Here is a 22,883-nt window from a genome sequence, read left to right on the forward strand (position 1 = left end):
AGTCATATGACGAGTATGTAACTCCCGTTTTGGAGGGAAAAGCAGCACAGATCTACGCACCTTTTCAATGGTCCGGGAGCTCTTTCTACATCCTGCTAGCACTTGGGGACGTCGTGTTCTCAGTGGCGACCGTGCACTTGGTAGTGATCTACAACTCGCCGCGGCAGTTAAACACACACTCAGCAGGGAGCTGTATGTAATGACGGCCTGCCGAGACGTAGCAGCTGGGTCTGCACCAAACCGCGTGCTGAACTGAGAATTGATCAGGACAGCTTTATAAGGACGCACTTGCCCATACCCGTTGTTTCCAGATGTCAGTGCGGTTGATTTAAGGACTGTGGCTTGGGGTGGTAGGCAGCGAAGAGAAGGAAGGCATGCCTTGTGAAGGTCATAGCTGGTCGGAGACTCTGACATACATTTGGTACGGGACGCGAACTTTACATTGAAATAGCTTATCGACCAAGCTGGCATCCCTGTTAACTATCAATCAAGATGACGTCAATGTTATCTACGTATCAAGATCGTACCCAGATCTTGTCCGGCTGGTAGCTGAGAGCACTTAATAGGTACTGTGAGGGGACTTAAGTACGAGGGATCAACCTTGGATTGTCTCAGATTAGTCACATCAGGGAGTTACAGTTGATATCAAATCAGTTTCATATCAATCTGAAACAATATCATCGCCGTGTTGATCTGTTTCGAAGTTATAGGGACAGAACGGTGTAACATGTTGGGTATGTGTTGACAAGTGTTCATGACGATTTGAGATTTTTTGACTTTGTGGCAAATTCCCTGACACGTGCCATACTGACTTACCGTCTTTTGTGTTCATGATATTTTTAATCTGTAATAAAAATAATACGAAGAGAGGAGTACGCTTGGCTTTTTAATTCTAGCAACAGACAGTGACAACATATACATCAACGGCCACCGATACACATGTACTGGATACTCGACTAAGGCTACAACACTCAACAGTCAATTGCACTAGTGGTGACGCCACACGTATCTTAGACAACGGTTTGGGCGCCACAGGCCCGTGAACCCTATTTACAACGTCTAGGTCGTATCTTATACAAAAGTCTAGGTAGACACATATATTTCCCTTTCCAAGCTTGTTCAGGGGTACCAGAACAGTGCAGTACCGCGTTTCTGTGGCAAGACACGACTCTTAACGATGCAAGTTGTCGCATTTGTTCCTGATGCTTCCTTTTGCATGTCTGTGGACATGATTAAGGGACCCACCATTACTGATCGCATGTGACGCATGTCTTAGTCGGACAATAGATTGTATATAATTTAAACTTCTTTATTGTGGAAAAGGTTATCTGCATTCAAGTTCTCTATGTTTACAAAACTTTGCGTGGGAAATGTATATCTTATAAAAAAAGCAAAAAGGCAGACTTCCTTTGAAGGTTTTCCCCTTTCGACTTGTTCTTCCATTTTCAGAATACCTGTTCCTTCCGTGAACACAAAGAGCTGCCCGTGAATCGTGCACACAGAGGCGCCCTCTGCCAATCCGTTTGTAAAGTGGATACAGTGATACAAGTAATGGTGTTGCATCGGTATCGAATTTACTGAAACGCAGCAGCGCTCAAACGCACCACCGTGAATAAAACATACAAAACCAATGTATGATATACACGCAAATGCAAAACACATTTCAAAATCAAAATACAGTCTTTATGTCGATGACAGCACCGTTAAGCAATAAGCAATTCGTATCAATGATAAAGTACTCAGCGACATCAATCGCTCCATGGGGTCTGCATGTACCTAGTCTGCAGTTGGTGAGGAAGGTGATAGGGGGATTGACGTATCTTGTAATGTCTGAGAATTGCAGAATCCGGGTCTCACCTCCCCCCTCCCAAATCCAATCAATGTCATTTGTACGATTTTGAATTGTTCACTGAGTAAAAATCGACAGCTCTTGCGATGAATACGACTATCCTTAATTACTAGTACTGCTTCTGAATCTTTCTTCTAAATCTGTAACCAGTCAGATTTATCAACAAACTAAACAAAACAATACAAATCAACACATAGTAGTGACAATATGATTCCAATGGAAAGTGGTCGTCGAATAGCTAGGTGATGACATAATGCACAAAGAAACTCAGCATATCTAACCCCAGTCAGTAATCGCGGAACAGATTTGTTAGTAAGGCTTGTCAAATAGTTCCTCTCCCAATGGACTATGAACTATCAACACTTGAATCGCTTTTCTGGTGTTATCCGCACAGAATGTCAAAGGCGACCCCTGCTGAAACCCTTACAAACTACTATCCCCAACTCAAAAGAAAGAGCTTTTAGCTTCAGACTGTAACTCTGTACTTTCCCGTGTATTCTACTGCACGACGTTTTGCGTTAACATGGCGATGAGGTCCTTGTCCCGCTGGGCCCCCCTGATGAACTCGTTGATGTTGATCTCGTCGTCCTTGTTGGCGTCCATAAGTTTGAAGAGTTCGTCCGTCCGTTCTTGTGGGGAGTAATTGTCTGTCAGCAGCGCTGTCCTCATCTGGGGCGTCATCATCTTATGGATGGACTGATATGAGGGAATGAATTTTCTTCTGGTTAATGGGAGATCATGGAACATACAACGTTTCCATTACAAACTAACCCTGTGTCAATAACAACAAACCGTTATTTCAATCAATTTCATTGTCATAACTGTATTTTGAGGCAACATGTAGTTATGATAGGAACCTCACATTTACCACTTATAGTTAAGTGCCTTTGTTGATACCCAACCTCCCCACCTGAAGTATGAGAACCATTTTGCTTCTAACGATATCGATACAGATATGTACCTCCATCCCCTGCCTTTAGCGTTCACATTGACCACACATTCAATGCCTGTCTATCTCTAGTAACTCAACCATGTTGGTCCTGGTTATACACCCGCCCCTGTAGACATTATATTGACCATTGCCTGTCGTCCCACCAGTAGCATTTTAACCATTTTGGCCTTGGTGACAACACTGGTGACGACACCCCCACGTCCAACATTACCTGTCCCCACCCACCTGTAAGATCTCCACCATCTCAGCCCTGGTGATACACCCCCACTCCAGCCTTGCCCCGCACCCACCCACCTGTAAGATCTCCACCATCTCAGCCCTGGTGATGCACCCCCACTCCAGCCTCGCCCCGTACCCACCCACCTGTAAGATCTCCACCATCTCAGCCCTGGTGATGCACCCCCACTCCAGCCTCGCCCCGTACCCACCCACCTGTAAGATCTCCACTATCTCAGCCCTGGTGATGCACCCCCACTCCAGCCTCGCCCCGTACCCACCCACCTGTAAGATCTTTACCATCTCAGCCCTGGTGATACACCCCCACTCCAGCCTTGCCCCGTACCCACCCACCTGTAAGATCTCCACTATCTCAGCCCTGGTGATACACCCCCACTCCAGTCTCGCCCCGTACCCACCCACCTGTAAGATCTCCACCATCTCTGCCCTGGTGATGCAGCCGTCCCCGTCCATGTCGTACATGTTGAAGGCCCATCTCAGCTTGTCCTCTGCCGTGCCCTTGGACGTGGCGCTGGCGGCCATCAGGAACTCCCGGAAGTCCACCACGCCGTCCCCGTTAGTGTCGAACGTCCTGAACACATGCTCGGAGAACTCGTCAGCCGTTCCTGTTGGAAAGTACCTAAAAACAAAACACATTATAGAAAATGGCTGATTTTTCTCTTGCGCAAAAAAGTATGAAAATACGTTAAGTTGAAACTGTCTTGACGAATCGAACTTACCCTTTATTAGATTTAGATTTTAGATTTATTGATGTTCGCCACACACGGAGTGTCTGACATTTATAATCACAAACAGCAAGCCAAAATTAACATCGATCAATACGACACATTCTTGTAGCTTAGTGACACGTATTGATTATCCCTTCATACCATCATCTCATCAACCGGCATTAAGTCGCCGACCCAGATGCAAAATTGACTCGGTAAAATCCAGTTGACTGGATGTTGAGTTTTCAAAGAGCACGGTGTATAGAACAAATTAGGCTTTAAGTGGAGAATAGCGAAGGGCCTTCCAAGTGGAAAGGGTTTATGCTATCTGTTTTTCAACAGGACTTCTTGTAATCGTGATCTACCTGTCCATATTAAAAGCCTTGTGGTCACGATGCTGCGAGTGTAAAAATGAATAGAGATGTACCGCCCGATGTTGCTTCCCTCTTCACAACAGAGCGTGAACGTATAACACTGTAATATGTTTTCAATTTTCTGGAAGAATAGGTGATCTCCCATCTCTGTAAACCACCCAGACAACAGAGGGATAAACTATCTTGAAAGTTAGCGCTAGCAGACGGGCATCATAATAAGCACTTAACCTTGTGGCAGCACCGATGTCCTTGAGCGGCAGATTAAGTGTAAAAAACACAGCCTACGTGCAGGTCTCATCGTAAGGGTTTACTAAAGGGTATAAAAAGCACTTTCCAGGAATAACTATCTGTAGAACCGTGAGTACAAGCCGGGGAGAAGATGCTCTGCTTGAGGGACGTGAACATCATCGGTGATGGAAACTTTCCAAAGATCAGGCCGTTTCTGTGTCCTCTACATCAGGACGAACAGTTTTGTAAAGGGCGTGAAAGTTGCAAATTGTCGAGATGGTCGAGATATGAAAAATATTTGCGCCTTTTGCTTTTATTTAAAAACTAAGCTAGCACTTACGTCGATCTTCTGATTTCGCTTTATATTTTAAAGACGCAAAACATCTGATCAACCCACTGAAATACCAAAATCATCTTTAGATACCCAGTGGATTCGAAAAAATCTTTATTTATGAAATAGCCACAGCGTAAAACCCTTTCCATCAGGGCGATAACGTCGATGGCATTTCCTTCTCATTGACCAGGCTAAATTGCCTTGGTTCGGGGCGAGACTCGCACGGAAGGCTCTGCTTCCTCCAGGGAACACCTGAAGATAGACAGCTAAGGAAGCCGTCGTGCGTGCAACAAACTTCATCATCCTCCGTAATGCCGCGGATTACCGTCGTGACAGCGTACTAACCCCCTGAAGGAGACTTCATCAACTTGATTTAGCGGGGTGAAAAAGTCTACTAGACATGCCCTGTGCGCGGCGCCACGTAGATAAATAACCATCAGTGCAAATAAATCATTATTCTAATGTCTGAATCCGCCGGTGGGTTCCTAAATGTGTGTGGCTATTTCATACAATTTACTCCTATCGCGGAGGTTGACAGGTTTTAGACTTCTAGTTATCTCCTGGTTTCCCTATTACTAAGTTGCCCTAAGTAGACCGAATCACGTAGGACACCATGGTTGTTAGTCAAGCATTACGTCAGGTACTTAACATGTGAATTACGCTTCTAATACAGCCAACTATATTTAGCTCTTTAGCTCAAAGATAGAAAGCAGATGCTACCATGAAGACACGCGTTTTTCAAACTGTTATGGTGCCGAGTACTGACAGACCGTTAAGTTTAATGGACCGTGTAGTATTGAAGGCACATTCAGTGCATTATAGAATACCATGCACACTTTACTTCTTGGCAAAAACGTAGATATTGTCAACCTAGTGTGTCAATACACTTATATCAGCTAATTACAGGAGGTTTACACCAGCTTACTGAGCTTTGAAGAATATACGGATTTAGGAATACGCGCTCCCTAGGCCTAGCGTTAACCGGTCCGCACATTTATCATGCCCACGCCTTACGCACACCATTAACTTCAACTGCTCCATTTCTTTCCGAATTAAAGGATAAATCGGTATATTGCCTTTGACTTTTGCATTCAGCAAGTGGTGCTTTTGAAAGAATGCTCTCGATTGATTCTGACTGTTTATCGACGTGGTCTTTTCTTCTTCACAAAAAGAGATCTAGGTCAACAACAAAAACGATTTCTAAAATCAGTAACCTATGAAACATGTAACCGTTACAGTATGAACAGTTCTTGATAAGACCAAGCAATGCAGAAGACCAACAGAATATTTTCTTATGGGCAAAATGACTTCAAAACTGTGGAAGGACTCTCTTGCAGTTCTGTCCAGTTGTGTGTTTGTCTTTATTCCTGTGAGAGGCTCGTCCTCTCTTATCTCAACAATGTGTCACCACGCCCCATGCTGTCCTGTTGTATCTATGCTAAATGACCTGACCCATGGAGGACAGTGAAGACGATGATGCATGAATGTGCCCGCCAAATGCGTTCGATCCCCCATCTGCGTAATTGCTTGTACGAAAACAACACGCCCTTTTCATACAATCCTGTAGATATAACACTTACATAATAATGCAGCACTTATCCCCAATAACTCTCCGGTCTGCACTCTGGCTTAACCACCTTCAAGGTACTCCGGATACCTACGAGACTATATAACGTTGTCTTAATGTTATGTTTTCCCCGGATATCAGTATCAGTCACACAACGTTGCGGCTGTATGTGCGCCTTCCCGGGAGAGCGTAGCAACAAGTCCCGGTGAACGACGGCGGTTTCGGAGATCGAGAGAGGAGCGGACCGTTTGACATTGCTTTTTCGCTTTCCTTGCAGAAAAGTAAAATCCCTTATGTTTTCGCAGTAAGTGCGTGGTTCGTGTACTTCATTTCATTACAAACTTGCCTCGGAGTGTATTTCAATTTCCATCAACTCTATATGCGAAGGATTTATCAAGAAAATCTTGCAGGCTTGTCATGATGTATTGTTTGTGACTGGTTTAATGGACGAGTACATCTGTGCCCGGACCCAGGCATGATACAATAGGTAATAACACCGCCCACTCGGGATTAAGGGTACTTATGACGGAGACTGGGCACCTCTGGGGATGATGGTCTAATAGATCAATCAAGACAAGAGGGAAGACACGCCACAAAATGGTGTAGGCGTTCAGCAGAGAGGTGTAAAATAAACTGGGGAACGGCTCAAAAGTTTCTGTGGGTGATAGAATAACGCTTATCAAGATTATTGAGCTAAATACCGCTGGCAATTCATTAGCGTCTTGGTCATGTAAATGTTTTATTGCTTGATATTTCCATCAGCTTGTCATGCCCGTTGAGTAAGAGTATTTTTATTGTACATTTCTTGAGAAAGTACGTAGCTTGAAGCGGACAGATGTAAGAGAGAAGAAAACATCTCGAGTTTGACAGCCTACAGTTACATACCCACACGGTTAAGAAGGGAGCGTAAAGTCTATGATTACGGATTAAAGTCATGCACGACAAAATGGCTACCTACCGTCCGTACACGCGTCTGAACCCGACCAGCGTCACCTTCCCGCTCGGACAGTCCCGGAGGAAGTCCTTGTGCAGATCCCGGATCTCCTGCTCCGTGAACCTCCTGTCCGTCAGCCGCACCAACTCCTCCACCGTCTTCTTGTCCAGCTTGGCTTCACTCTGCCCCATACTACCCGCTTCCTCCCGAAACCTCCGCCAAGCAGAGTATTCAGTCGTCTGAACGATGCGCGTCGTTCACGGTAATGTTTGTTGTTGGGGCTGAAACACGGAGACTATATGGGTGCAGATACGGTTCGCAGCATTGAAATACCTCGGGAACTGAAGACGAAGCTACTCCTGCAAAACCGCGATATAGAATGAAGCACCAGGAATGAACGACGGTATCAAAGTCTAGCGCGTGTGTCCGTTGGATAGCGTTCAGAGCAACAGGCCTACCTCGTGCAAACCGCCCATCCACCGCGTACCGAGCTGTGCCGCCCCACAGGAGATGGGACGCAGACAGACTGATCAGCACCAAGGGCAGCACCACCTCCCGTCGGAGCCCAGGCCGCTGATTATCCAGTCACAACGGCCGTAATCTCAGCCCGCTTCACGCTTCTGTGGGCGAGTTCTTTGTGCTCCGGTCTTCCTAAATTGGCCTATTGAATACACCAGGCACGAGTGACGCCTGCCAGGCCAGACTTTATGTGTTCGCAACCACGAAGACCTGGAGCTCGGATCAGCGGTGCTCTGACGTCACCAAGGACACTGTATCGAAGCAGAGGAAAGAAGAGAAGCGTTATTAAATCAGGAACATAATGCGGTAGTCGCTTTGTTCTTAATTAGGTTCTGTGGTCTCCGCGACGAACGAGGGTTTCCAAAGAGATTTTCTGACATCAAAACAAGCTCGGGGTTACAAATGTACGTAATTACGTCGGAGACGTCAGGCCCACAGTAGATAGAATTACAGCGGTATCCGCGCAGATACTTACATGTTATTTATCAAGGGACCCTGCTTTGTGGAGCGCAAAAGCATGGAAAAGCTTTAATCATTCTTATCCTTTTGCAGAAAACTTTCGATTTTTAGATAAATGTATAACGTTATAATTTTGCCGTCGCAAGGCATCGTGGAGTTAGTGTATGCAAACCTTAATGCGTATGTCCCATCATTCTAGCTGATTCTGTTCGTTTGGGGCGTTACGATAATATAATGGGACGGAGCGTGGAGTTCTGAATGACAGGGGCTAATCCTTCACCGCAGGCTCAGACACGACATAATTTTAATTACATTACTTACATTACTACTACAGCGCGACAATATATTCCTATTGATGACGATGATGAGAGGAACACATCATGATTCATGTGCATTTTGCATCAACCAAGGTTAACTTCAATCTTTCTGCAAACAACCTTTCAACAAACAATTATGGAGCTGACGAAAATGGGCAGCAGCTGTCTCAAACATTCAGAGCTCGGTGTAAGTAGGTGCGTCGGGTAGATAGCGTATTTTTGTTTATCTGAATCCTTAAAATAGCTGATTATGAAGAAACATCTGGGGAAAAATCATGGACAAGGCTGACCAAAAAAGGAGAGAGAGGGACAAAACTATACGACAGGTGACCTACCGACTACGCTCTCTCTGTCAATCTTTCAACAAACAATCATAAAACATTCAAGGCTCGGTGTAAGTAGGTGCGTCGGGTAGATAACGTATTTGTGTTATCTTAATCCTTAAAATAGCTGATTGTGAAGAAACGTCGGTTAAGGGAAGGTATGGGCAAGGTTGACCAAAAAAGGAGAGAGGGGGACAAAATTGAAGGAGAGGTGACCTATATCGACTACAATCTCTCTGTCAACAATCTTTCAACAAACAATTATAGAGCTGAAGAAAATGGCATTGGTAGCCGCTGTCTCAAACATTCAAAGCTCGGTGTAAATTGGTGCGTCGCGTATTTTTGTTACTAGTATCTTCATGATGATCCATAAAATGGCTGATTATGAAGAAACACATGGAAGGGAAAAACATGAGGAAGGTTGACTGAAAAGGAGAGAGGTGACCTACCAGACCGCAAAAAAGCAACATTTCAGACTTATCCCCTAACAGCCAATTTCTTAGGTCCCTGCTCCCTAGATACCGAGGATTTGCTTAAAATGAGCCCTAAAAATCGCGCACGCTGTGGGCATTTGGGCCAAGGTTGCTGGCGTTCCAGGGATTTGAACAAGCCTTTGACGGATAGCTGGGGTAATCGCTGCGGTGGGGGCAGCAGCTTTGTTCGCCATCAGAAGTTGGAGTACAAGCCGCGCGGAACATACGAATTGCTCAGGGACGTGTTCGTGCGTGTGCGGGGTACAGAACAGACTCTGATCCTTACTACTGTCTTCGTCCGCTGTGTACATTGAAAGTTGTATGCTTATGCAACATCATCACGGAAGAATCAAGTTGAGGGACAGGAAAGGGATGAAGTGGAAGAAAATTTCTACAAGCTTCGTTTTATTAGAACAGCTAGTAATGATTTAAAAAAATCTTAAAGCTCTGTAATATAAAGCCACGACCCTTCCCATGATTCGTAGTATCTGCGACATATGGCATCCTTCCTACGCTACAAAGGTGGCGTCATTTTGCATTTGGGCAACATCAGATCCATTTAAGGATTTCGTCCCATTTACCGATAGAATATTGTCAGGCTTAGGGAGTTATATTCACATTTCCAATCTTCGCCCTGTGTGAATGGGATCTATATCTCATTGCTGCCATCCACAATCTCTCCCTGCCAGAACTTTCCGCCGTTTTAAAGTCTCGCCAAATCCACACTGACGTTGTTGACAGACAGGCCAAGCGAGTTTATTATCAAGGAACGTGATTTACGGATAGAGGAGGATGGTCGAGGATTATGTGGCTCTAATGCTCGGGCTGCATCAATGCGCTCAAACGCAATGGCACGACACCGGCCTCCTCTTTCAAAGCCTGAGGTGAGTGCGTCAACCGGACGTGCCAGCTGAACAGCTGTATAAATCCCTGTCTTTCACTCTGTTCTTCAAACACTGACGGATGTACAGCCTATCTCAATTGATAGTTGGTCCGTCAAAACCGCAGGCGTCTGTACTACCCCTTAATCTAAAGCTACAACTAAAATATTTATCAGATTTCTGTAGAAAACACCAATTTTATCTAAGGAAAATCTATCTGATTAATCCCTCTAGCTCTCTTAGTTGTTTGAACGTTGTTAGTACGGAGCGGTGATTAATATCCCCCCGGTCCATGATACATGGTCAGCAGCATGATTTTCCTGTAATAAACGGTTTACACCGCACGCTTGGAGGGGTCCAATCTGGTGTACACTATAAACTATCCCCTGCAGTAATTGGATGAAGGAAATGCTACATGGGATCAGGGCGCTGGAACATAACCTCTTGTTTGGACAACATTTTGGAAATAAAGTCGCGGATACACATAGAAGCAGGGCTGTCTCCAGGACCCGTATTGCCGTCCCACGATTGAAATTTGCTTGTTGGGATGGACAAAAATTTTAACCTGGCCTTCAAAAAAATCTGAACTTCATGACATGAAATGGATAAAAATGTATTTTTGTAAGCTTAAAATGCCAGATCTAACAATGAAATTTAACGCGTGTTCCCAAATGAAAATTGAGAGGGAAATGAATTCCAAGCTGAAGACAGCCACGCAATGAAGCAAAATAAAAAGCCAGCTGACAGATCGTACAAATGCAGTGTAGTATGATGTATGTCTAACGAACTTAATGTTTGTTTCTCGATAAAGTCAAACAAGTTTTCAAGCTATCCCTGTAGTACCACTGGATAGAAGCGACGGGGCATGACTAATCTCAGCATGCGATTGGCCCACATGTCTGCTGGCTAATGATCAAGACGTTAGGCCATGTTGATCTGATTATATGGATGACATCCGCGCGCGCATCAATTTTCGTCCGATTAAAAAAAGCTTCCGACCATACTGTAAATTGTACAAAGGAGCTGCAAAATGATCGAATATATGCCATAGATTGTACAAAAAAATTGGAAAATGATACTAATGTCGTACGATGCCAAAATCAATTCCAAAGTCAAAGAAGAAGATATGAAGAAATAAAAATGAAGAATGTATCACTTTGCTATACCATCCTCTGTGTGTTTAGTCACTTGTCCAACCTTCCAGACCACGTATACGTAGATTTCATGATGAAGGCAACTTTTTTTTGCAAAACTTTATTTATTCGCACGCTCGCATCAGTTTTGGGGTTCCCAGAGAATGTCATCCATATAATCAAAGCAACATGGCCTTACGTGAGAAAAACGATCTGAGCAACAGGTGTCCCGTTCACTTCGCCTGCCGTTCAGCTGACACCATCTCTCACGGGAAAACATCCCGGGTGAATATGTAACATGTCGATCACGGTGTACTTAATTACATATTCAGCACAAGTCGTGACTACCGTCGTGTACTTGGCTTTAGTCGTGACTTGTGACCGGTCGAGAAGCGAACTGTTTCTGGGGTTGAGAGTTGAACATCGATAAGGGTCAGTGACGTACCGTCTACAAGCATAGCCTCCTTTGCAGGTTTTCTAGCCAGCGCCGGAACTTATTTTCGAGGGGAGCACTGATCGTGATTTATCGGGGCCAGGTTCTTTTGTCCGGCAATTACGATTTCTCCGGCAAAAGAACCTGGTACCTAAATGTTGACAATCCATAATCAGTGCTCCCCCAGAAAATAAACACTGGGGCCGGCCAGAAAGCCTGCAAAGGAGTCTATTACAAGCTGACTTTCGTATGAGACAAGGTAAGCGTGGACTGCTGAAGACATGTGACAAGTCGTTTCAATGTTTTGCTAATTCTTGTTGGCCAAGAGACAGGCTCAAGGCATGAAATAGGTACACTAGACGCGGACAGTTGCCGCTACGGCTTAAAGCTTATGCATCAACGGCTTATGTGTCACTTCTCAACATACACCATTAAGCTTACATGATGCGATGAAACAACAAGTTTTAAGAGTATGATATTGATTATCTATACTAGAAGCATCTGTCCTCTCTCTTCACAGTGCTACTAGAAACTTTTCCCTTTACGTCCCTCTCCTCATGTTTTATACCCTTACCAATCGCTCAAAAACAGCATGTATCACATTGAAGTAACACTGCGTCGTGACGAAAAAGCTTTTTAAGCCAAAGCTTTTCAGGAAATGAAGCACCCAGGGGTCCCACTTACTACATAAGTGTTTTTTACTTTTCAGTACTAAAAGCAGATCGCGATGAGTTGTGTCCGTATGAATCGCTGTGGACCTTGTCGGAAATGGGATTTTGACGGCTCAAGGACGGCGATAAAACACAGTGCTTCACGTTAAGTAGAAAATCCCCTGAACCCTCCTTCTCTTAATAACTGTCAAAAGAAGCGTAACAGATATCCACAGCGGGGACTTTTGTATACTGAACGTAGTAATCATGGCTTAGACTGTTTGCCTGATTATCCGTCCATACGCAAGGCAACAGTAAGTCAAACAGCTGGATAGATTTTGGAAATGGTCAGACGTTTCAGGTAGCATCCACTACATTTCGTCAGTGACTAGACGAGAATGGACCTGAAATCTCTAAATCATTACCTGGATGTCTAACCTTCATCGCAGTATCCATCCATAAGACATGTTTTTGTGAGCAAATACTGAATTTAATGCCAATCTGACAAAGCTACAGCAAATATGTGAACTCTATACACCTTACATCGTATTAGTTGGCCTTTTTACAAAGATATTTTTGTGTTAGATGCTTTTAATTACAGTCAGATGCGGACCCAAACATAGGTGACCTACTTAAAATACTTCTCACGTATTTCTGCCGATGGTATATAAAAGAAATAGCCACCGGCGTTGCTGTGTTATTCAAGACGACCTCCTAAAGCCAAACAACTTCCCGTAGTGCAACACCTCTTTACGGCAGGAAAATGGGTTTTTTAAGGCCTGTGTAGTGTTGACGACACTTAGACCCCGTTCACACTCATTTTTTTCAATCGCGATTGAAGTATATCCCTGCAGCCTTTACGGCCTGTGTACGATCGAGACCTGTAATGTTCTCAAAATTGACCATATATCAGCACTCTCAACTGAGGGAAGGACATTTCATTGTGCTTGTTGTGTTTCGAACTCAATTTCTAAGCCTCTAGAGAACTGGGGCCCAGAAATGACACTCATTTCCAGGCGTCATCCCGTCTAAAAGTCGCGTTATCCGTTTTTACGGCAGCAAAAAGCAGTCTGAAAGACTAGACTCACAAATCAGAAGTCCCAATTTAGATTTGAACTTGAATACGCTGAGCATGATTTACAGGAGTCTTCGGAACGAGTGAAGACAAACATGGCTGATAATGTCATGGTCGACGACATAGAATGAATGGATCTAACAAGTACGTCTCGAAGCACTGTATTACACTAGTGTGGTTGATATGGTCGTGCTCGACGATCACGTAGTCCCGGCGTATTATTATGTTTAGCCATACCTAGTATGGCTAAACATATTGTTATGTTTAGCCATAAGTATGGCTAAACATATTGTTTTCTCTCATGTTTCTTCTTCTTCTTCTTCTTCTTCTTCTTCTTCTCCTGTCAAATCTTCAAATCGATTCATCTCTGTCATTTTTTGACCAAATGACCTGAAATTTGGTACAGAGGTAATGTAGGCAAAAACCAATGTGCGTTCTTTTCCTTGTTTTGATATTGACCTTGAAAGTGATTTTATCGAGGTTTTTAAGCTATTTTTAGCATATCTTGGCCTCCTGCGCCCTGGTATTTCAACCGAATGACCTGAAATTTGCTGTATATGTGGCTTAAACAAATATTTAAAGGACTACATTCCCATTTTTGGCATACATATATTCAAAACGATTTATTTTGGGCTTTCTTGACAATATTTGCCACTTCTGTCACTTTCAATACTACATATGACCTACAGGTCGTTGACCCCGAGTGCCTTGCACCTGGCCAAGCTAGAAGTTTACTTACGAGGAGGAAAGACCGGACATAAACATTTAACGTGATTATCGGGAAAACACCATGTTCCCTTAAACTCAGTGGTTAAATTGCAGTTTAGGAAATTTTATAACAGAAAACAAGTTAAATCAATGATTTTGTGAATGTTTATTCTAGCATTAGTTATTCCAGATATTTTCAAACTCCAAATTCTTCAACACAACACGGGAGATCGTTTCTCCTCAGACTGGCGCGACACTCCAGTCAAAATTGATTGATGATCTCTCTCTGCCGCCGACTTCATACATTTGGTCCGGCACGTTGTCGCAGTGGTGCGTCGCCGCTACGCGATCGAAAGCACGCCGCTGTCTGTCTCGGACCAACACGCGTCTCCCGTGATGTGAAGCGTCCACCACCAGGCCTTCCTACATGTCCTACGTACGGGCGTATGGATCGTAGAATTCGGCAAAAAAGGAATGATTAGGCCAGTAGAGTCAGTCCCCGGTAAGGTCAATGATTCGCCCCTTTGCGCTAGCTTGTAACGTTAAATGAATGTACCCTCTGGTGGCCAAACTTCACTGACAAACTTTCTCCCTATTATCATCATGAGCTTGCGTTAGTCTGGTACTAGTGACTATTATGTGCCGGGAATGTTTATCTATCGCACGCCTTGGAAGGAAGTTCAGCCATGATAAATGGTCGGCCGTTGCGAAACTGATTTGGAATCCCATGCTGTTGATTTTCGTGATTGAATCTGTAAGAAAATATATTTTCATGTCGTTCATGTTTTTGGGACGGACGCCGGGACGGGGTGAATTTTTTCTATCATTTTCGTCCCGTTAGTAATGCAAATCGAATCGTGTTGCACAAGAGGCAAAACACTAAAACGTGGGTCTTGTGGAGTGTTTTGGAGCGGGAAAATGCCGGATATTAGCGGTGCCGAACAGTGTACATCGTCGCGCGCGGGTGACGCTCCGTCAAAACAAATCCGCTGGTGGTCTAGCGCGGCCACCAAAAATAGGCAGAAACACACAGGAGGACTTAGCACCTTCGTTTATGAGGGCAATTGTGAAAATCTCTTGTTACAAATTGTTCGAACATTGATACATTTGGATAGATGGTTTGAAACTGTTCTAAATAAAGAGATTTTTGTGTAGTTACGTTCGAAATGTTTCCAACGTATGTGAAATAAGTTCAAACATGCTATAAGTTTCAATGCTAATTGTTTGAACACTTTAGAACTATTGTGACTTAGACATTCTTTTAATCAAAATAGTTCAAACATATTACAAATATTATACTAAAACCCTCTCGGTGACTTTGAATTGACTCAAATATGTTGTTTTTGGTCATTTCCTTCGTCTCCTGTCAAATCTTCATATTTATACTATGGAAAACTTCATTCTTCCCTGGGGTTGATCTTTTTTAATTCAATTTTGAACTGGGTTGATTATGCGCAAGAGTGTAATTTCAGCGGATATTTTTCGACTGGTTTACATGGAAATGGCACGGAATATCCCATTCTTGCAAGGGGAGGATTCTTTAATTATTTTTCAATTTTGAGCTGGAATGATTATGAAAAAGTCCATTTTTTAGCAGAAGTGTATTTGTTAATCAATTAGTGGATATGGTTGTGGACTGGTCCATATTGTGTTGAGGTGCTACTGGAAGACTCAATTTTGGACTGGGGTGATTCATTTTTTTAGTGCAAGTATTTTAGAATGGTCCATTGTTATTTTGGGAGAGTCCATTTTTTGCATGGCGAGGAGTATGGCTAAACATGCTGTATTTGCTCGCAAATGTTGCCTTTCTAGTTTTTACTCATGTTTCTTCTTCTTCTTCTCCTGTCAAATCTTCAAATCGATTCATCTCTGTCATTTTTTGACCAAATGACCTGAAATTTGGTACAGAGGTAATGTAGGCAAAAACCAATGTGCGTTCTTTTCCTTTTTTTGATATTGACCTTGAAAGTGATTTTATTGAGGTTTTTAGGCTATTTTTAGCATATCTTGGCCTCCTGCGCCCTGGTATTTCAACCGAATGACCTGAAATTTGCTGTATATGTGGCTTGAACAAATATTTAAAGGACTACATTCCCATTTTTGGCATACATATATTCAAAACGATTTATTTTGGGCTTTCTTGACAATATTTGCCACTTCTGTCACTTTCAATACTACATATGACCTAGAGGTCATTGACCCCAAGTGCCTTGCACCTGGCCTTGCATGCCTGTGAGCCTTGCGACCACCTGATTGGTCAATTGAGTTAATCTAATTACATGGCGCAGGTGTAGGCTAGTATTCATGCCAAATATGGTATGGGAATTCCTAGGACATGTGATTACATGTACATGGCTTTGTTCACTCTTTTTTTTTAAAGATACACATCTCCAGTTCATATATGTATTAAACCAAAATAATGTGAAATTTGGCATGTACACAGGCCCTCATTCAAATGTTTGCCATACAGCCTTTCAAAACGATTTTTTAAACAAAGAATTTTTTTGGTTTCGTTATTTTCAGCCCAAAGTGTATACTATTGAATCATGCATTCAAACAAAGGGGTGTCACATTTTTATATTTCACACATTTTTGGTCATTTCCTTCTTCTCCTGTCAAATCTTGATATATATCATTATGTATACTATGGAAAACTTCATTCTTCCCTGGGGTTTATCTTTTTTAATTCAATTTTGAACTGGGTTGATTATGCGCAAGAGTGTAATTTTCAGCGGATATTTTTCCACTGGTCTAGTTTACATGGAGATGGCACGGAATATCCCATTCTTGCAAGGGGAGGATTCTGTAATTATTTATTTCAATTTTGAGCTGGAATGATTATGAAAAAGTCCATTTGTTAGCAGAAGTGTATTTGTTCATTAATAAGTGGATATGGTTTTGGACTGGTCCATATTGTGTTGAGGTGCTACTGGAAGACTCCACTCCTGTATGGAGAGACTGATAATTGTTTTTAAACTCAAGTTTGATCCATTTTTTTAGTGGAAGTATTTTAGAATGGTCCATTGTTATTTTGGGAGTCCATTTTTTGCATGGCGAGGAGCATGGCTAAACATGCTGTATTTGCTCGCAAATGTTGCCTTTCTAGTGAAGGTTTATATTCCTGTAACGTACGAGAAAGGATGATACTACGACAGAATACACACTTTTGCTCTACATGTACATGCTGTCATATAGCTCCTTCGCCAGCTCTAACTGCTAGAGCGCATGTCAGTCGGAACATTTAATTTCACAGTTCAAGTCTGACAAACCCTGTCTTCACGGTATGATATGATTTACACACCCTACCATCACAGAGGCGGAGAAACGGAAAATCACCCGTTAGCCTGAAGGCAAACCCCCAAGGGTACTTCATGCCACCCACGCACGAGGCCTGCATGCAAAGTGAATCATCGCGTGTGACAAACATCACTTGTTTACGGACACATGTCATGCCGTGATGGGTTCGCTGAGAACAATTCTTACTCACAAGTGGCCCCTTACTCCTAGCTCCTGAGGCCGAGCAGTCACTCACCGATCACGGGGCTAAACAAAAACGCTATGGTGAGAGAATGTTCGACCCACTGCGGTGAAAGTGCCATTTATGACACCCTTGCATGCAAACCTTCGTTATTTGCCGTCTACCGTGTTTTATGGCAGTGTGGGTGGAGAATGCTGATTACACCATTTCAGCACCAAGGACAAGGCCCGCCAGCGCCATCCCCAAACTACTGCGCCAATGTCGTCTTGCTTACATAAAAGAAGCTGCCCCTCAGCATTTGACTTTGGGTTTTGCTCTCTGTGAAAGTAGCCAATGATAAGATTTTTCAAAAGATTTCATTGTACGCCGCGACGGTCCTTGCGGTTTATGAAACAGCGCGTTTGCGGCGGGTACAATGCCGCTTTGGCAGTGCGGATAGTTCGGTGGCAGCTGCAATTACTCTAAACAAGACGGTTATATAAACCACTTTGCTCTTCGGGTATTATGTAATAGGGATACTATGTAGAATTCGGAGACTTCATTTTCCCATGGCTCAGTACGATTCTGATACGAACATATCACCGGAGGTTATATCCTTCAAGAAACTGGGACTTGTAATTATGGCGGTAGGAAGAAATAGGATTGTGAAATTTCAGGGGCCAAACTTGAATCTAGACCTGTAAACAATGCAAGCATTAACCTAAGATACGTTGCTGTGGTGCCGTAAAATGACAACTATTATCTCTTGTAAAAGCAGAGGGTTGGCCACACAGGTTGGCGCAGGGCCGCCTTTTTGTTTACAATATAAACCATACAGCTTGGTCTCTGTAGATTTCCCTTAAAACCTGTGTGCCCTGGAGCCGAGATCGTGTCCCTGAATGTTTTTGTACATATCTGGCGATCAGTCACGGAGCCAGGCTAGATCGGTGTTCAATTTGCTGTCTCCCTGCTTCCCCCGTCGGCACCCTTATCTACATGCAAAAGAGCACTTCGTATAAGGCAGGCTCAACAAAGGGACGAAGATGAATGATCAGGGGATTCTTATCTTTAAGAAAGAATGTCTCAACGTTTCAGAAGGGACAATGTCATTTCTGTCATTGTAAATAATTTTCAGGTAATTCTTCCTTGAAGAGCAGAGCCCTTTCTAATCGTCTTGAATGCAGAGTACTTGGAATATTCATGGCGTTAGTGTTTGTCCACAACAGGTCACATGTTACGTCACATGCCTCAACAATCCCTTTGATTCGTTGCCATCGTTAGTTTGTGTTTATCTAATTCAATAAGAGACAGTGTCAGTGGCTATGGCAGGCAGGCTGTAAATGATATACTTGACAAATATTAGCATCTTTAATAGTTGGCATTTTATCTGAAAACCGGCATGTGGCATGTCTAGCTACACGAAACAATAAGACTTAAACAGCAAAAGCGTGAAATGTTGATCAACTCATCCATTTTCGCACTAAACCAAAATAGATACTACACATGAAATGGCATCATATCAACAGCTACACGTTCAAAAACAGCCATCTGTCAAAACAAACACATACTGTCACCTTTTATCTGGAGCAAGCGGCCTCGTCAACTGCTGTGAAGACGGGGTGGTGACGGTTACGCCTGCCGCACACCAATCAGATATCTGCCGCCCAAACCCCACGGCAATTCCTTTTGACAAGACGACTGGGAACCCGGGTGAAAGATGACACAGACATCTAATCATATTCCTCGGATAAATTGGCCATATTGATTCCACTAGAAGGGAGATTCGTCCGCTCATTACCTTCTAATGGTTTTTTGATAGAAGCCCAGTTGAAGGGGACACGTGCCCGCTGTAGGTAGCTGTGCCTCTGCACTTGACCCAACGGAAAACTGGTCCATATTGGCAATGAGCCATGAAATTACTCTTTACCCCTGATCGCAACAAGCTACCTTCACTTACCTGAAGTGTACACGCGGTCGTCGGGAGAGCGTGCGGGGAATTTCAGATGGAACCCGGTTTCTGGCGTGACAAGGACTGGAATTAAAGCAGAACCTTTTTACCGGCGTCCTACAATTTAACGACGTCATGGACGAACCACTAAGGGGGAAGGGGGTGTCAGCTTAACCAGACAGAAACAGAAACATTGAATTCTAACTGCGACAAACAAACTTTTTCACCAGTAAAGCGTCACTGTAATACGAAACTACAAGATGCCGCAATAGTAATACGAATAAAATATCAGCGACCATCTCCATGTCAGTCGGGCATATGAAACGGTTTGTCCCTGCGCAGTCTTTTATCTTCTCATAAGCTTAGGAGCCAGGAAGCCCATCTTCGTGTCAGAAACAAGGTAATCACTTCAGACTGTCTTAAGTATGTAAAAGCGCTTTAGTTCCTGCTTCATCCTTGATGGGGTCATTGACCCCGTCGTCATGGAGACAATAGAATTACAGATGGAAGTAGGAAAAATACATCAGGAGTCGTGCCTGACCCATCATCTAGCTATTGACGTCATGACACTTCTCATGCACTATTTCAATCTTGCTCCAAGGCCCCTCATCCAAGCACGTCTAATTGATTATTAGTCTCCCAATTTGGGTAATGGCCCGAGTATAATCTAATAAATAGTCGCTTGCCTGTACAGACTGCCGGGGCAATCGTGCAATTTCAACCACCAAATCTCTCAGAACAAAAAGCGGCATAAACGAAAGAGCAAGTAATGAATAAATCTGGCGACAAATAGACGCGGAAAAACACGTTAATTCACCTTTAATTCCTCATGATGGCCCCGATCACACGTCTGCGACAGGGACAGTCTTTCACAGCAGACTTTATTGGTAAATTGAAGAATTGACTGTCTTAGATATAAATGGCCGGGGGGGGGGGGGGCTGGCGCTGGACAGACGAAGAGTAAAGATGACCACGCGCGGGTTGACCTTTGAAGAAGGACAACATGAGTGAGTATGCTCGGCCTGACCCAGATCCACGCCGCCGTTAAGCGACATCGAGGCTTCAATCTAGATTATTCCTTTCTACTCTCTCTGATTGTACGGACATCAGGCACGCACGGGGCGTAACGAGAGAGAAGCGCGTTTTTACTGGCAGCAGCAACCGGAGTGACACTAGGGAGACACTCGGAAGGAGACAGTGGCCACAAAAAGATTTTAAAAGACAGTCGAGAGTTGGGAAATCACATGTTCATATCTATATCACTTTCATATTTTACTCTTGGAAATGAGAGCAAAAAGTGTTGTATTTGAGTTTTTGTTGAGTGCAATTTGTTGTGCTTGTTTTCTAGAAGCAGCATTTCTGTAATGCAACGAAGGGAGAATAGATTGCATAGTATACTTATATTTTAACTCCGCTTTAATTTTCTACTCCTCCGATCGCTTCTCATTGAGTATATTCTACGGAAAACCTATCAGAAAAGCGAGCCGGAGATAGAATAGAACGGATACCAGGCTAGACCTTACTACACTCTTATATCATAATTCGAATAAACGGTCAAGTTTGGTGTGCCAATTGAAAGAGTTTTTCTATATACTATCATATCATATAGTACCTTAATTCCCAGTGACCAGTGCTTGTATTGGTACGGCTAAGTAACGCATTTACTTGAGTACAGGGTATCAAATCCCAGATCCTCTCTGGAAAGACAGTCACGTGGCATCAGTACACGCTGTTACGTAGCATCATGAGGGGCGCTTCTTCATAATGATGTTTATCGCACCATTCTAAATTCTCAATTTCTTTGGCGGTGCACAACTGATAGTGAATAATGGACGCCCACATTTAAGTTTCACAGCGCGTGTTGCTGATGGTACGTGTGATCAAATAAGGACATATAGGAATGCAACACGCCAATACAGCCGTATGACTACTCCACACCGGCTTAATTTGACTCCTAACTAATCAACATTTTAAGATGCAGAACATGTCACCACTGCGGCACCGCCACATGACTAATTTGATAATTCTTGATGCAAATTCATGCCCGAAGGCACTATACTTAGTAACAGACATAGATGTCTAATATCTACCTTAACATTCTATAAATGTATAACATAACAAGGAATAACATAACATAGACCTTTAGGATGGGCCGGATTTGTGAAGGGACCGGATTTCAAAGGGCCAATCTACTTAAAGATTCCATGAATTGGTAACATACGATTGAATAAAACAACATGGGATTTCGCATGACATTGATAACGACTATCGTACAATACAAAAGCCCACCGTCAGTCAATGTTCACTCTCAGGCATTCAGACTGCATGGACATTTCATCACGCCTACGTCCGACACTTAAAGTCGTGATATGTTGCAGATACTACTATACAGAAAGAGAAGGTTGACATCACCTTGGCATATCCCCGCTAGTGTCAGCTTTGTGCACGGGTTCTGCATGGCTCGGCTATCTTCGCGTCTGGTCACGAATCTATGGAAACAGGATTATCTATCCTGGGCGTTCTGCGATAACATCTCAGCTGTGGGGACTGCCACTCGTACAATCGAGTCAGGACGCCTGGATGTGAGTGCCGAAATGGAAAGATTCTCTGCTGCTGCTGAAAATGACGCTAATTAATCACACAAAACAGAGAGAGGCTTTGATTAATTGCCTTGTTCAGCAAAAACAGAGGACAGGAGAGTGCAGCTGGCGACATTCGTTCGAGCTCAGGAGACAGAGTCATAAAACGAAGAACTACCCAGAGGAAATGTTGCGTGTGATTAAGCCCCTTCGGGGATTTATCTGACATCTGAAAGGGTAGTAAAATGTGTAGAGTTAATTCCAAACAGCAGCAATGAGCAGCTTGTAATCAAATTTAGATCCCTTCGATGGTGGGTTAGGTCGAGAACTAGGCGAAGGTATTATAAACCTGGGGTGAAATAAGCTTGCCGTGAAGCAAGCCTGTTGTGAAGAGGACGATGTAAAAAAAGAACGCTACTGTCTAAAAGATTGAAGATGGATCCGCTTTAAGTTAGTTTACGCGGGAAGAAAAGGCAGAAGGATCTTTGCATGGCCAATGTATTTCTGGCAATGCGGAAGGAAATTTCAATGGAATGAATAAGTAGATATGTGGAAGAAGAGGCAAATGCAAGTAATTAAATGTGCTTTCAACTTTTCTGCTGTGGAGAAGAGACGCTTTATATTGTATGTTTCCTTTGTTCCCGTCAACCCGACGTCAGAAAGTAACTCAATGGCCGCCATTAGACTGTAGACATCAAATCCCGTTTTCACAACATGACATGGGCGTCTCTTAGCGGAGCACAAAA

At 43.4% G+C, this 22,883-nt stretch overlaps 1 protein-coding gene across 2 annotated transcripts in view; it reads right to left on the reverse strand.

Annotated features, from left to right (window-relative positions):
- The window catches only part of LOC136439243 (neuronal calcium sensor 1-like), a 29,345-nt gene extending 7,019 nt beyond the window's left edge, over window positions 1–22,326 (reverse strand). Inside the window, exons 1-3 of one of the 2 annotated variants that reach the window (XM_066434534.1) lie at window positions 21,971–22,326; window positions 7,207–7,952; window positions 3,441–3,657 (exon numbers count right to left, since the gene is read on the reverse strand). In XM_066434534.1, coding sequence (XP_066290631.1) covers window positions 3,441–3,657; window positions 7,207–7,373 — 384 coding nt within the window. In that variant the 5' untranslated portion in view covers window positions 7,374–7,952; window positions 21,971–22,326. Of the gene's footprint in view, window positions 1–60; window positions 360–3,440; window positions 3,658–7,206; window positions 7,953–21,970 lie in introns of those variants that run through there. The other variant, XM_066434533.1, reaches the window with a different exon arrangement.
- Window positions 22,327–22,883: the final 557 nt, after the last annotated feature.

Source organism: Branchiostoma lanceolatum, chromosome 7, assembly GCF_035083965.1.
Source record: "Branchiostoma lanceolatum isolate klBraLanc5 chromosome 7, klBraLanc5.hap2, whole genome shotgun sequence".
Classification (NCBI taxonomy): Eukaryota; Metazoa; Chordata; class Leptocardii; order Amphioxiformes; family Branchiostomatidae; genus Branchiostoma; species Branchiostoma lanceolatum.